The sequence below is a fragment of the Macrosteles quadrilineatus genome, unplaced genomic scaffold, assembly GCF_028750875.1.
Source record: "Macrosteles quadrilineatus isolate MER2022 unplaced genomic scaffold, UCM_ALF_1.0 Scaffold_4__1_contigs__length_99947679, whole genome shotgun sequence".
NCBI lineage: Eukaryota > Metazoa > Arthropoda > Insecta > Hemiptera > Cicadellidae > Macrosteles > Macrosteles quadrilineatus.
This window is the reverse complement of record NW_026542597.1, coordinates 19,161,243-19,174,817: the sequence shown is the minus strand read 5'-3', so window position 1 is coordinate 19,174,817 and position 13,575 is coordinate 19,161,243. Positions and strand designations below refer to the sequence as shown.

At 38.6% G+C, this 13,575-nt stretch overlaps 1 protein-coding gene across 1 annotated transcript in view; it reads right to left on the bottom strand.

Moving 5' to 3' along the window:
* The window catches only part of LOC128992785 (uncharacterized), a 195,664-nt gene that overhangs the window by 42,389 nt on the left and 139,700 nt on the right, over positions 1-13,575 (bottom strand). The window contains exon 6 of the mRNA XM_054416525.1: positions 3,212-6,633. Within this exon, the coding sequence (XP_054272500.1) occupies positions 3,212-6,431 (3,220 nt within the window). The 5' untranslated portion in view covers positions 6,432-6,633. The remainder of the gene's footprint in view (positions 1-3,211; positions 6,634-13,575) is intronic.

Here is a 13,575-nt window from a genome sequence, read left to right as displayed (position 1 = left end):
GGTGGAGTGAACGCATTTTGGTGAACCATGACGGAAAATAGCACATAGTTTATCTATAATGAATATTTAAATTGTTTGGTCAATCCTTGTCAAATTTTATGTTCTTTACAGTGCAACAATTTGATGTTAGATTCCATAACCTTATCTAGAAGGCCACAGCGAAATAAAAGTGGCAACGCCGCAACTCCGGCCTACCAACACATCTGTGGCATTACGTTTGTTATGTCTTGTTACCTTAGCAACAGGCCGGTGCGACGTTGCCACACCGACCACGGCTTTGGATAGAGGAGGCCAGTAGGTGCTGAGTATTTGAAATTAATTGAACTCGGGCTGATCAATGGCTACACTTGTCTTTGTTATTGTATTATTTGTAGGTTACAGGTAAAAAAGTACATATATGGTTTGTACATTTTGATATGACAATCTCTCTTGCATTTCTGCAGCTCTCACAATTAACCGTTTCCATACCAACCAAGCACGAGTGCGCACAGAAACGTTTAATTTGGTTAATTTGCACACTGCACACCCACAACTGCGAAATACCGAGTTAATTGTGCCTTTCCTCGTTCCACGTTCGCACTAACCAATGAGTTAGCGAGTTAAGCGAGTTAGTGAGTTAGTGCCGCTCTACATGTCAAGGTATAATACCATGAATCGCCTTTAGATAGGTGAATTGGCAATTCTCATGCGATGGAATATTAGATGGGGATTTCTAATATACAGGGTGATTGATATAAGTGTGCCAGCTGTTTTTTATTCGAAAACTATAAGAGATATCAAAAAAGTTAAAGGGTAAGTGCCTTGGATTTTCGATTTAAAAATTTATGGTCAAGTCGAAAAAAATATTTTAGCCGCCGTTTTTCCAATATGGCCGCCAACTTTGATTTTTCTTATGGAACACCCTGTATTTTATGATGTAATCCGGTAGAAAATGTAATTTTAAGACAATTTTACTCTTGTGTTTTTTTGTTCATAAACCTAACCGTTTCAAAGATAATAATGGTTAAAGTTGTGAAATTTTGTGAAATAGTTTTCGAATAAAACAGCTGGCATGCTTGCTTATTGTTTTATCGAAACTCTTTCTCATGCCGAAATTTCAAAACTTTAACCATTATTATCATTGAAACGGTTAGGTTTATGAAAAAAAAACACAAGAGTAAAATTGTCTTAAAATTACATTTTCTACCGGATTACATCATAAAATACAGGGTGTTCCATAATAAAAATCAAAGTTGGCGGCCATATTGGAAAAATGGCGGCTAAGATATTTTTTTCGACTTGACCATAATTTTTTTAATCGAAAATCCAAGGCACTTACCCTTTAACTTTTTTTGATATCTCTTATAGTTTTCGAATAAAACAGCTGGCACACTTATATCAATCACCCTGTATACATTCACTTTTTCAATGAAGTACTTGCTATTATAGTTCACGTAAATAGATTTGACTAACGTTATCTTCTGAAGTCGTATAGATTTGAGTTACAATTGCACACGTTGTTTTGACGTTTGTTGTATTGCTTTTAATAATCACTAAAATTCTCGGGAAACTGTGATAAACAAAAATAGGCTACTGTGATTTGTTGGCAGCATCTCATTGTTTAACCTGCTTAACTCTTCTTTTTAAAGCATTAAGTGCTAGTTGTTAACTGCTTGTTTTATATTTTCTAATTAAAATAAAATGACGTATTTTGTACTCTGAAACGTTAGTAAACCATCCTATCCAGTATTATTACTGTAAAAATATTGTAATTTTAAGAAATGTGTTTAGCATAAACGTGTTTATTTTGTTCGTAAAAAAGACATTCGATCTCAATAATTCTGGGCCTTGAAGTTTAACGTTGTCACACAAAATACAACTAGGAATATTCTAATTCAAAAGGGGCAACGGTTATTCTCCCAGAACAAACTAAGTGGAAAACCTAATTCGTGTCGAGAGAACTGTTTATTAAATTTAACAGTCCATTGATTTTCAATCAATTAATTTCTAAAAGCTAATTGATTTCAACACTTCAAATAACTTCATTGACCTCCGACATGTGATACTGGAACTTTGGCACAGTACGTAATGGCCAAGATAACCTACAGATATTCTCCCCACTTTGATATTTTAATAACGTAACATTTTGATAGTGTAGTTATACCATTCAACGGCTGTGAAAAGCAGTTCGACAAACGGTTGCACATGCAATGGCCGTAAAATCCGTTTTATTTGCATCAGTAATGCAAGAGCTTATTTCTCGCCGATATTTGAGTGTTTTCACGATGTTAAGTCAGTTTCAATAGGTTTTCAAGTTTACAGTCACATGAAATGAACGTGTAAACGAGTAGGCATTTACTGTAGGCTATACACTTTTTTATAACTGTTCGAATACGATAGAGTTTTTTGGAAATGAGATTAATTGGAGTCTGAAAATATTTTTGGTTGAATGTAACATATATTAGTGTAATTAGGACGTTTGAAATAATTCAATAACATAATTAGGTGTTAGAACAATAGGTTATATATTTAATATATTTTAATATATAATTAGCTAAGTGTAAGAATGGAATAGTCTCAGAATCCTGAGGCACACAATTAAGGATATTGTCTACTTCTTGGATTAAAAACGCTAGCTAATGAAACATTTAGAGCATTGTATGGTTTGTCTTTCCTACGTCTTGGGTTTTGGATCACAAAGATTTAATAAAATCTTAAAGAGGGTTACCTTAAATTTAAACAGGAAAAAAGCTTGTCTAGCCACGATCATTTTGTGACACCTTAATCTTAAATCCCCTTTTTTTTGTTGATGTTATTTTTATATATATACTATTATGTTATTAGTTGCATCTTTTTTGTCAATGTGGTCTGAAACTTATGTCTTAACCAGCCATCCTATGCTAATATACCTTTTTCTTTTGTCTTCCTATTGTCAATATTATTTTAGATAGTAATGTAATTGTCAATAGCTATCAATTTACGCAGGTAACAAAAAAAATACTGTTATTGCGTACAATCCCCAATACACTTGTTATCGTTTTGTTATGTATTAGATATTGACCCATTCCAAAACATGTCGATGCATTGTAAAATGGCGTAGCAGTTGAGAGAGATAAATAATCAAATATGTAGAATGTGCTCGTTAATAGCTAACGTTTACAAATTAAAGAAATGAACTAATGTTAGTGATTACTACTCTTAGATTCTACATTGTTGACATGCATGTACTGACCTGGTCGCCGCTTGCCCGGTGGCAGTCTAGGGTGGTGGTGTGGACAGTAGTGGGACGTATCCTTGTATCCATCGGGGGGACTGAGAGTAACCTGGTCCACGAACTCCACTGGAGGCTCAAACGCGGCACAAAGATCGAACTTCGGACTGGGAGGCTCCTGGAAACTCTCCTCGTCCTCGTCATCCTCGTCACAACACTCGTCGTAGCAGAAGTCTTCACCACAATCACAACCGCCGAACTCGTAGTCGCCCTCGAAGTCGTCGGGCTCCTCGCGAATCAGAATCACGTAATCCGCGTCGAAAAACTTATTCAACGACTCGTCAAATTGAACGCGGTGTTTCTTCTTGGACTTTTTCGTCGAACCTCTTTTCAACGCGGATTTCAACACTCCTCTATGATACCCGTTGCATAGTTCACTTGAGGCACCGACCGCTTCCTCCTGGTTTCTATTTTCCTCGTGTTTCTTCTTCTGCTTCATCTCGTCCTCGGAGCTATCCTTGGTCTCCTCGTTGAAACTGAAACTGGTTACAGCCTCGTGGGCGTGGACGTTGAATTGGAATAGGTTTTCTGTTTTGAAATCTGTCTGACCGAACACATTGCTTGACACGCACTCGCTTTGTTTTTCGTTCACTGGATCACTTTCAATTTTGCTTGGGTTGTTTTCAGATTTTTCTTTTTCTTGGTATTTCAATAGGAAACTCTCGAACTTGTTCACCGGTTTTGTCACACTGAGTCCTCTCGCGTGAGGGTAAATCAAAGGCAGATTTTCAAGCGCATTTGTCGTTCTTTTTATGGGAAATAAATCTTTCAAACTCGGTTTAGGTGTTTCGTCACTTTCGCTCACTTTTACCTCGTCTGACTCCTTAGCCGGACTTTCATCCCTTTTATCTTCACTTTCAGCAGATACATCGTTATCACTATTTTCTAACTTATCACAGTTCGACTCTACACTAGCACGGCACTCCTCGGCATCACTCAGGGTTTCTTTATCACTACTGTCTACTCTGGTCTGCGACTCCTCGTTATCACAGCTGGTATCAGCATCGACAGCTCCACTCCCGTCGTCATGGTCCTCGGAGCACTTGCACCCACTGTCCACCTGTATCTCGCGGTCCACTAGCAGCGGCTTCACCTGTATCACTGTGTCCAGAGAGGCCCCTTGGAGAGAGTCGTTGTCACTGTCGCTCTCGGCCTCCTGACGCAGCGTCTGCCAGGCATGTTGACTGGGGGCTGGCGGGTAGGTACTGAGCATCGCTGCGCCGACGGACGGCTGACTCGCCGCGCCGACGGTCGATAGCGCTATCCAACTCCCACACTCCCGACCTCCCTCCTCACTCCCTACCTCTCCCTCCTCCTCCCCACCGCCAACCACACCTAATGATAACTCGTCACTATCGCAACAACTGATCCAGTTTGACGCCGAGGTTATTCCGGGGATTAAATTGCTCCGGAATTCCTGCAGTATTTCCAAACTCGATTCGAAAATTTCCTCCTTTTTCTGCATCTCTAAGAGGTTTAGGATAGGGTTTGATTTTTGTTTGAATATTTCCTTCTCTGATGACTCGGTTTCGCACTTCTCGACACTGGTGTCTGAGTTCAAAGAATCCTCGCTCTCTGTAGTTTTCGAGTAGTTTTGCAAATTCGAATCGTTTGACAGGATATTCGAGGGGTTTTCATCTCCGGTTTCTGTTACATACACAGTGCTGTCGCAACTGGTGTAATCTTCGTTGTCCAAATCAGAACACGATTCTTCCTCAATGATATCGTGTAAATAAAACATATTAGTATAATCTTTGTCAATCTTTGTACTATAATTTCCGTGATCATAATTACCATTCAATTTGTCACACATGTCAATTTTTGAATTATCAGAATCATCATTTTCCATCTCATCTGAATCCGAACTGCACGAATCTTTATCCGAATCAGTCAAGTCATTTTCGAAATATGGTACAACTTGATCGACTTCATTTTTCGACGATGATTTCTCAGAGTCGCAGAGCTCGTGTTCCAATTTACTGACTTCATTGGCAATCATGTTTTCCGTCAACACGGGCGGAATTACGTTTAGCTTGTTTCCACTCGGATTGACGGCGTTTTCCAAACACAGCGGTAAATTGGATTGCCGCATTTCTCCAAGGATCGATCCATCTGAGCCATCCCCGTCGTTGTGGTCGCTGTCGCACCTGTCTAATGCACTTTGCATATCTACGGATTCCTTACTTCCACTGATTTCCTCACCTTGAGCCAGATTTTCTTTGTCAGACTCACTAACACTTTCCATTTCCTCGATTTTTTCAGTATCAAATGAATTCTCACATTGTATATCTGAACATTCAGACGAGATTTCCTTAGATAGATCACTCATATTTTCCTCTTGTGAGCACCCCTCTTTTTCCAATACATATTTCTGTTTATCTTCGCTTATCCCAGCATGCGGTGATATTGAATCGTCCTCAATACCTTCATTTTTGCCGATATTGCCTCTGCTACTGCTCTCCACATCACTCCCCGCAGTCTCTTTCTCCTCCACATCGGCTTTCCCCTCCTTGAACGTTACTCGGATTGTCACGTCATCTGTAAACAGTACGTCGATTGACAAGCCTTCCTCGTCCAATGGCGACACGTCGTCGGGTTCGCTACACTTTCTATTCTGGTTCACGTCTTCTTTGAAATGTACTTTTCGGCGAGGCGCGTTGTCGCCAGTTAATCTGCCGTGTTTTTCTTTTTCTTCACTATTGTTCTCCTCTCGCGTAACAATAGCGTCTCCTTCTAAACTAAATTCTTTTTGTTTTATTACAACGTCTTCCTGGTCTTTCACGGTAAGCCCGGACGTCAAGGCGATTCGTTCGTGGTCGCTTTCACTAACTAATATTTCCAAACCTTCAAGAGAATCAGGACTATCCACGTCATTTTCCCCCGTTTCCAAAGGAGCTCTTGGACTCAGCAGTGAATCATCACATGTAAACTCATCCTCTTCTACTATATCCGGAATATCGTCTCCACTAGAACTGCCTTCCTTGCCGAAATAAGTTCTCGATTCAGAAATCGATTCTTCGTAGCTACTGTAGTCTTCTTTTAAGCTCTCTGTACATATTTGTCTGAAGTCTTTCTCTTGAACTTCACCTTTGGCTTTTTGTACGGCCTTCTTCTTTTTCCACACATAATTGTAGTTCTGGGAATCGTCATCGATGTATTTCATTTTGTCATTTTCCATCATTTCAAGTTAAGACAGTGCATTCGTACGCTGCAATGTATTCGACATGTTTAGGATCATCTGTGATAGTCGGATATGACTTATCAAAGTGTTTGTTTTGATAAAGTTTCTAAAGAGGACTGCAAACTCTCGAACGCCAGAAGCTGAAGTGGCTCTCAATAGGCTGTGCTCATCTCCGTCTTAATGACTCTCGGGGAACATCTTCCTGAAACAAAAGAACCGAGTTAGTTTCCTCTAAATCATCACCACCTTCCGACAACAAGACATTTTAATGAGTTTTCCAACAGCCTGGAGATTGTCAAAGAATGATTAATATTTTCTTTCTGGATCAATGAACCGTGACGACGTTCCGTCTAAACTTTAACTAGAGTTGTCAAATTAAATGAGAGGCATCCGCTGTAATTATCTTCCATGCTTGACATTATTATTTATAACTTAAATTGGTATGTGTACATAACCACAAACATACTACATATTGATTTTTGGAGGAAATGAGTAGCAAATCAAAGTTTTGTGTTAGGAAGCCTATACATAGATTTACGTACAGCACTCATACGACAGTTTTTCCTATTACTCCGATTCCATGCCGAATAATCAAATACTGTCATTTTACACTCTAAACAACCAATCAATGCATACGTCAGATGATATTTGATTAGTTAGAGGTCTTAAAAACTTATACGGAAATTATGAAACTTTCACATTTTGTATTATCTCGTTGATATCCATATACTTTTTGTTAATAATGCTTAAATTAAGTGTTTCATCGTGAAATAACCATCGCAGTAATAAACCGTAATTCCAAGAACACTGTAATAATATTTGCTTTGCTTAACTATTATTAGAACTAGACGAAAACTCGACCAAAAATATGTAATTTATAGACTTCTCCATTTCCCTTACACGCTGTAAATAAAACATCTGATTGGAATTTCTTCCATTTTTTATGTTATTTTTTCGCCAGCATGGCAACCCATAAGGCCCACGTTAATTTTTAAAAATTTAAGTTCACTTTTAGTTTTTATTTTTGAACCTATTTCAATTTAGGGATTCTGCACATCTACAGGAAAATATATTTCTAACAGAAAGCTTAGATTTTTCCATTATTGCACACGAGCTGAGAAAACAGGTTTCCAAGAAACACTCTTGCCTATAAATATATATCATGATGATGATAATTGGTTCCTAAATATTCTTATGACGTACTCTAAGCTAAAAATAACCGCTACAATAGGTTCACAACCAAGTTAGCACGTTCCGAGACCGGATTAGGTGTATGTTGAAAGTAGGTGTCTGTGTCTAGTGCGTGCAGCTCCAACAATAGCATGTTGTACTACAATGAGTCACCTAGGTCATGAACAGCTGATCGCGTGTACCAACCTAACAGAAACACTGTGCAACGTTGCACAAATCACAACACAGGGCGGCATGGCGAGACCACAGTTGTTTATACGTGTGTTGCATTTTGAATGCATTCGGATTAGACATTTGAATTGTTTTTAGTTTTGAGACATTTTTCCAGAATGTGTTCCAATGGTCATTACTGCATGTTTTTCATTTGAATTTAATTATGACACCAGCTTTAACTCCCGAGCTCTACATGAATTATCGTTGAGGTTATGATCCAAAGAGTAATAGTCTCTAGCAGTGTGGTTACTTGAAAAAGTCATTAGATGTATGGAAGTACTAGTATTTCATCACTAGGGCCTAAAGTGACTCTTTTTGTCTGTGTGGTGAACTATATTTCTCGTCATATTGCATCATTAACAAATAAAGCTACAAACCGAAATAATTTGTATCTAAAGATAACCTCTCAAAACGACTTCCAGCTTGTTTCAATTCTGCTAATGTAAATAAACAGCCGTTTAGTTTGCTGTATGTCGAGCAATCGACAACAATAGGCTAAAACCTTACCAAATAAATCAATCCATAAATAGTTTCGATCTATACGATTGCCACAATCTAAATTTACTATTGTGTACAACAGCTGATTTTTATTCCCTAAAGGCTAAAAATGATTTTTACTCCCTAGAGAGTAAAAATGCTACTTTAGACCCGCAACGCATGTATTAAAAAAGGCTGTTAAAAAGGGTGTGTGTGTGTGTGTGTGTAAAAAAGGCTGCAGTATGACGAAAAATATTTTATTATTTAAACTCGAGGAACTCAGAAAATTGAAATACAATTAAAATGTTTTTCTGTTTTAAGACAACAATATTAAAATGTGTAAACTGACTAATTAATTGGTTCCAAGGCAGTTTGAGACGGACAATCCAAAGGAAATCATGCTTTCTATTCGGAAGCAGAATGTGGGTCTTAGTCTACGTCTACAAATACGAAAAAAAACATTAAATTTTATAATCCTATAATATTGCTTTTGTTTGAGAAGGTAAATCAAAACCGTAAAGTGATTCTCATAACTATTTCAGCGATCGGTTACATAGTATTAAATTCCTACAGTATCTACTACTTGATACCAAAGTCATCGCGTAGGATAGTTTCTGGTCACGTCCGCTCAGGATGCCACTTCGTCAACTTCTGGTGACGGACGTGACTTGGCAACACCGCTTCTCCGGCGATGTTCACTGTACACTGTTCTGTCTAGTTGCAACAATGTGCAATTCCTACAGCTTATACTTGACACCAATGTCGTCGCGTATGATAGTTTCTGGTCACGTCCGCTCAGGATGCCACTTCGTCAACTTCTGGTGACGGACGTGACTTGGCAACACTGCTTCTCCGGCGTGTTCACTGTACACTGTTCTGTCTAGTTGCAACAATGTGCAATTCTAGTTCCTCAGTTGATACCAATGTCGTCGCGTATGATAGTTTCTGGTCACGTCCGCTCAGGATGCCACTTCGTCAACTTCTGGTGACGGACGTGACTTGGCAACACTGCTTCTCCGGCGTGTTCACTGTACACTGTTCTGTCTAGTTGCAACAATGTGCAATTCTAGTTCCTCAGTTGATACCAATGTCGTCGCGTAGGATAGTTTCTGGTCACGTCCGCTCAGGATGCCACTTCGTCAACTTCTGGTGACGGACGTGACTTGGCAACACTGCTTCTCCGGCGTGTTCACTGTACACTGTTCTGTCTAGTTGCAACAATGTGCAATTCTAGTTCCTCAGTTGATACCAATGTCGTCGCGTATGATAGTTTCTGGTCACGTCCGCTCAGGATGCCACTTCGTCAACTTCTGGTGATGGACGTGACTTGGCAACACTGCTTCTCCGGCGTGTTCACTGTACACTGTTCTGTCTAGTTGCAACAATGTGCAATTCTAGTTCCTCAGTTGATACCAATGTCGTCGCGTAGGATAGTTTCTGGTCACGTCCGCTCAGGATGCCACTTCGTCAACTTCTGGTGATGGACGTGACTTGGCAACACTGCTTCTCCGGCGTGTTCACTGTACACTGTTCTGTCTAGTTGCAACAATGTGCAATTCTAGTTCCTCAGTTGATACCAATGTCGTCGCGTAGGATAGTTTCTGGTCACGTCCGCTCAGGATGCCACTTCGTCAACTTCTGGTGATGGACGTGACTTGGCAACACTGCTTCTCCGGCGTGTTCACTGTACACTGTTCTGTCTAGTTGCAACAATGTGCAATTCTAGTTCCTCAGTTGATACCAATGTCGTCGCGTAGGATAGTTTCTGGTCACGTCCGCTCAGGATGCCACTTCGTCAACTTCTGGTGATGGACGTGACTTGGCAACACTGCTTCTCCGGCGTGTTCACTGTACACTGTTCTGTCTAGTTGCAACAATGTGCAATTCTAGTTCCTCAGTTGATACCAATGTCGTCGCGTAGGATAGTTTCTGGTCACGTCCGCTCAGGATGCCACTTCGTCAACTTCTGGTGATGGACGTGACTTGGCAACACTGCTTCTCCGGCGTGTTCACTGTACACTGTTCTGTCTAGTTGCAACAATGTGCAATTCTAGTTCCTCAGTTGATACCAATGTCGTCGCGTAGGATAGTTTCTGGTCACGTCCGCTCAGGATGCCACTTCGTCAACTTCTGGTGATGGACGTGACTTGGCAACACTGCTTCTCCGGCGTGTTCACTGTATACTGTTCTGTCTAGTTGCAACAATGTGCAGTTCTAGAATCTCAGTGGTGAGAAACGCGCGATTTTGTAAGACTTGGAACAACGTACGATGCGGTATTTGTTCATGGAGATCTTGCTTTATTCAAAACATCTGATGGACGAGTGTTAAGCCTTTTGGATAAGACAATTTAAATAACAATTTTAATTTCATATGCTAGTTTACGTGTGAAACTTAACAACGGTGACGTATAGTATGAAATAAATTTTTTTTTTCTTTTTGAAAGTATGTCCTATATTCTTTTCTACTTTCAAAAACCTTAAATATTTGAAGTACTAAATACTTTTTTGTTTGCGTACCTACTTGTTCTGTTGTGTACATGTTATATTGTATAGTTCACCAAGCTTTTGTTTTCCTTTAAAACATAAAATACAAATTAAATTAGATGTAAAAATTAAATAGTTGCTCTGGGGTTAATTTAAACCAATTATTTTTACCCTAAACATTGAAAACTCTATATCCTATATATTAATAGGCAAGCATGTTTCTTGATACCTTTTTTCTCAGGTCGTGTGCAGCACGGGGAAAATCTATGCATACTGTTAGAAAGATATATTTCTGTAGATGTGCAGAATCCCTTTATAAATTAAAATAGGCTCAACAATAAGCACAAAAAATTAATTTAAAATTTTAAAAACATTAACATGGGCCTTGTGGGTTGCCTTGCTGGAGATGACATAACAACGAAATATAAACAGAAAATCAATACAAATGGAAGAAATTCCAATCACATTTTTAATTTACAGCAATGGATTAAAATGGAGAAGACTGTAAATTCATTTTTTTGGTCAAGTTTTCGACCACTGGACGACTCGAGTATTTTATTCATGTACAACCAAATAAAAATTCGTTATCTTACGTCGACACATTTTTAACACTACAGCAAACACAGCAAAAAAATATTGTTTATCTGAATTAGTCACTAGCCTATCAAACAAGACACTCTTCCCTTTTTGATTTTTGCACAGCTTTCTTCTTACAAATTATCTTTTTTAGGAGTACAGCAAGTTAAAACAAGGCCGAAGTACAATTTATTATAGGACAATTTAATCTATTCCACAATTGAAGGCTTGAATCATCACAGGAAACGGCAACTCTGAGCCTGTTTAGTAGGCAGTCGTCGATCTCAATCTGGTTTAAAGGAATCCGTGCTGGGTAACTAATTACTCTGTGTTGTATGCACTACAATCTGAATTACTCTGTGTAATCTCGGTTAAAACACATTACACCCTCATGTGACCAACGTTGCAGGAATTTGTAATTCTTCATTGCAAAACTAATCGGTTTACTATGATTTTAATAATTAGTTGTCCTAAAACACTGTACAATACGATCTGTTTATTAGTGACTAGAAAATGCATCTTCTAAAATTATTAAGTGGTAGAAAACAAAATTATTTAATTTGGTAGTAAATTATATAGCCATAAATTCAGCTAAGGTGCTGATTAATTTACATCGATGACAAAATTGTCAATTCGTTCAGAAATATAAAAAACGTTGAAGGGTTACAAGAGTAATTTAAATGAGTATACTTGGATATATATTTGCGTATGCATTAAAATTATATAGTAAAATTAAACTTGAATCGACATATACTGTGGAAGTCGCAAAATTGTAGTTTGAGTGTATTATTTTATTTCTTCTGTTATAGATGTACCTGATCAGATTATCTTACAATTCACATACTGCATTTTAATGTATAGCTACGTAAGCCAAACAAACTTCAACTTCAATAATTCACTCACATGTACCCACGAGGCATTTGTGAGGTGTTTGTTGTGTGAGGTTTGTGCTGCCAAACAAATCTTCATTTTTGAAAGTAATAAATACGTTTAAAAGCACAAACATTGAAAAAACACTTTTAATGTATTTAAACGAAAATGAAATAACGTAATTAAATTATCAATTCAACAATGAAGTTATATTTTGAATTCTCAATTTGAAAACTTATTAAACAATATTATTAAGATGGTTAACCCTTAGTTGTCTCAAATCAAACACATCTCTTTTCACATTTCAGGGAAAACTTAATGAATTAACTTCTATGTTGGAACATATTACCTAGGCGCGTGGCGGTAACGACTATAAACCGATTAGCTTATTCAACATGTGCAACCAAACGGCGTTTCCAGTGAGAGGAGCCATTGTGCCATTGTGGCTCACAATGGAGGAGACAATGGAGACAATGGCGTGGTCTAGACATTGTCCGTCAGTCGCCTCACGACACACAATCTCTGGCAGAATACATGATTTACCTTTGACATGTCTTTGTTTAGGGAAACTTCAAAGAAAGAAGTTCGTTGACAAAATATAAAAGTAATTTCCATGAAAAACACAACGAATATAGTTCATAGTTATAGTCTGTGTGATGGAACCTGTCTCTTGGCCCTCTCTCTACTTGGGAATATGACAGCCTACTTAAGTCACTGGTGGACAGGGTAGACCGGGATTGCGCCAGTTATGTGAGGGTTAGTAAAGGTCAGCCTGGTTCGCACCGGGATTGCGCCAACGCTACTCCAGGTAGCGGGTAATCGGGAGGAAGATGTAATGTAACCTAACCTAATCTAACCTAATCCAATAATGAAGGGAGAAACTAAAGTTGAACTTGTTTTTTTCTGAACTTGAAGAAATGCCGTATTGGCGCAATAACGGTGCGTTTTGGGGGGTAGATTTGGTAGTAGCCCTTTGCCGGTGTCTACCTGGCCCTAGTGGCGCAATCCAGGTGGACCGGGTAGACACAGGGTTCAGAGACAAGTTCTATAGCTACCATGGTAATTGTAACACCTAACTACTAAAAGATACAGCGTCACTTAAGAATCACTATATATTATTACAAACACGTAATATAAATGAATATACAGGGTGAGCCCTTAAAGCCAAGTCTCACATGGTATGCAGACTTGCGGATGGCTTAAGTTAAAGAAAATATAAGTTTAAATTTATGGATAAAGAAGTTTCTCAACATAGGTTGGCCAACCACAAATATTCTGAATGTTCCAAGAAGAGGTTGCTATTTTCTGATCAATACACAAACCCTTTCGATCA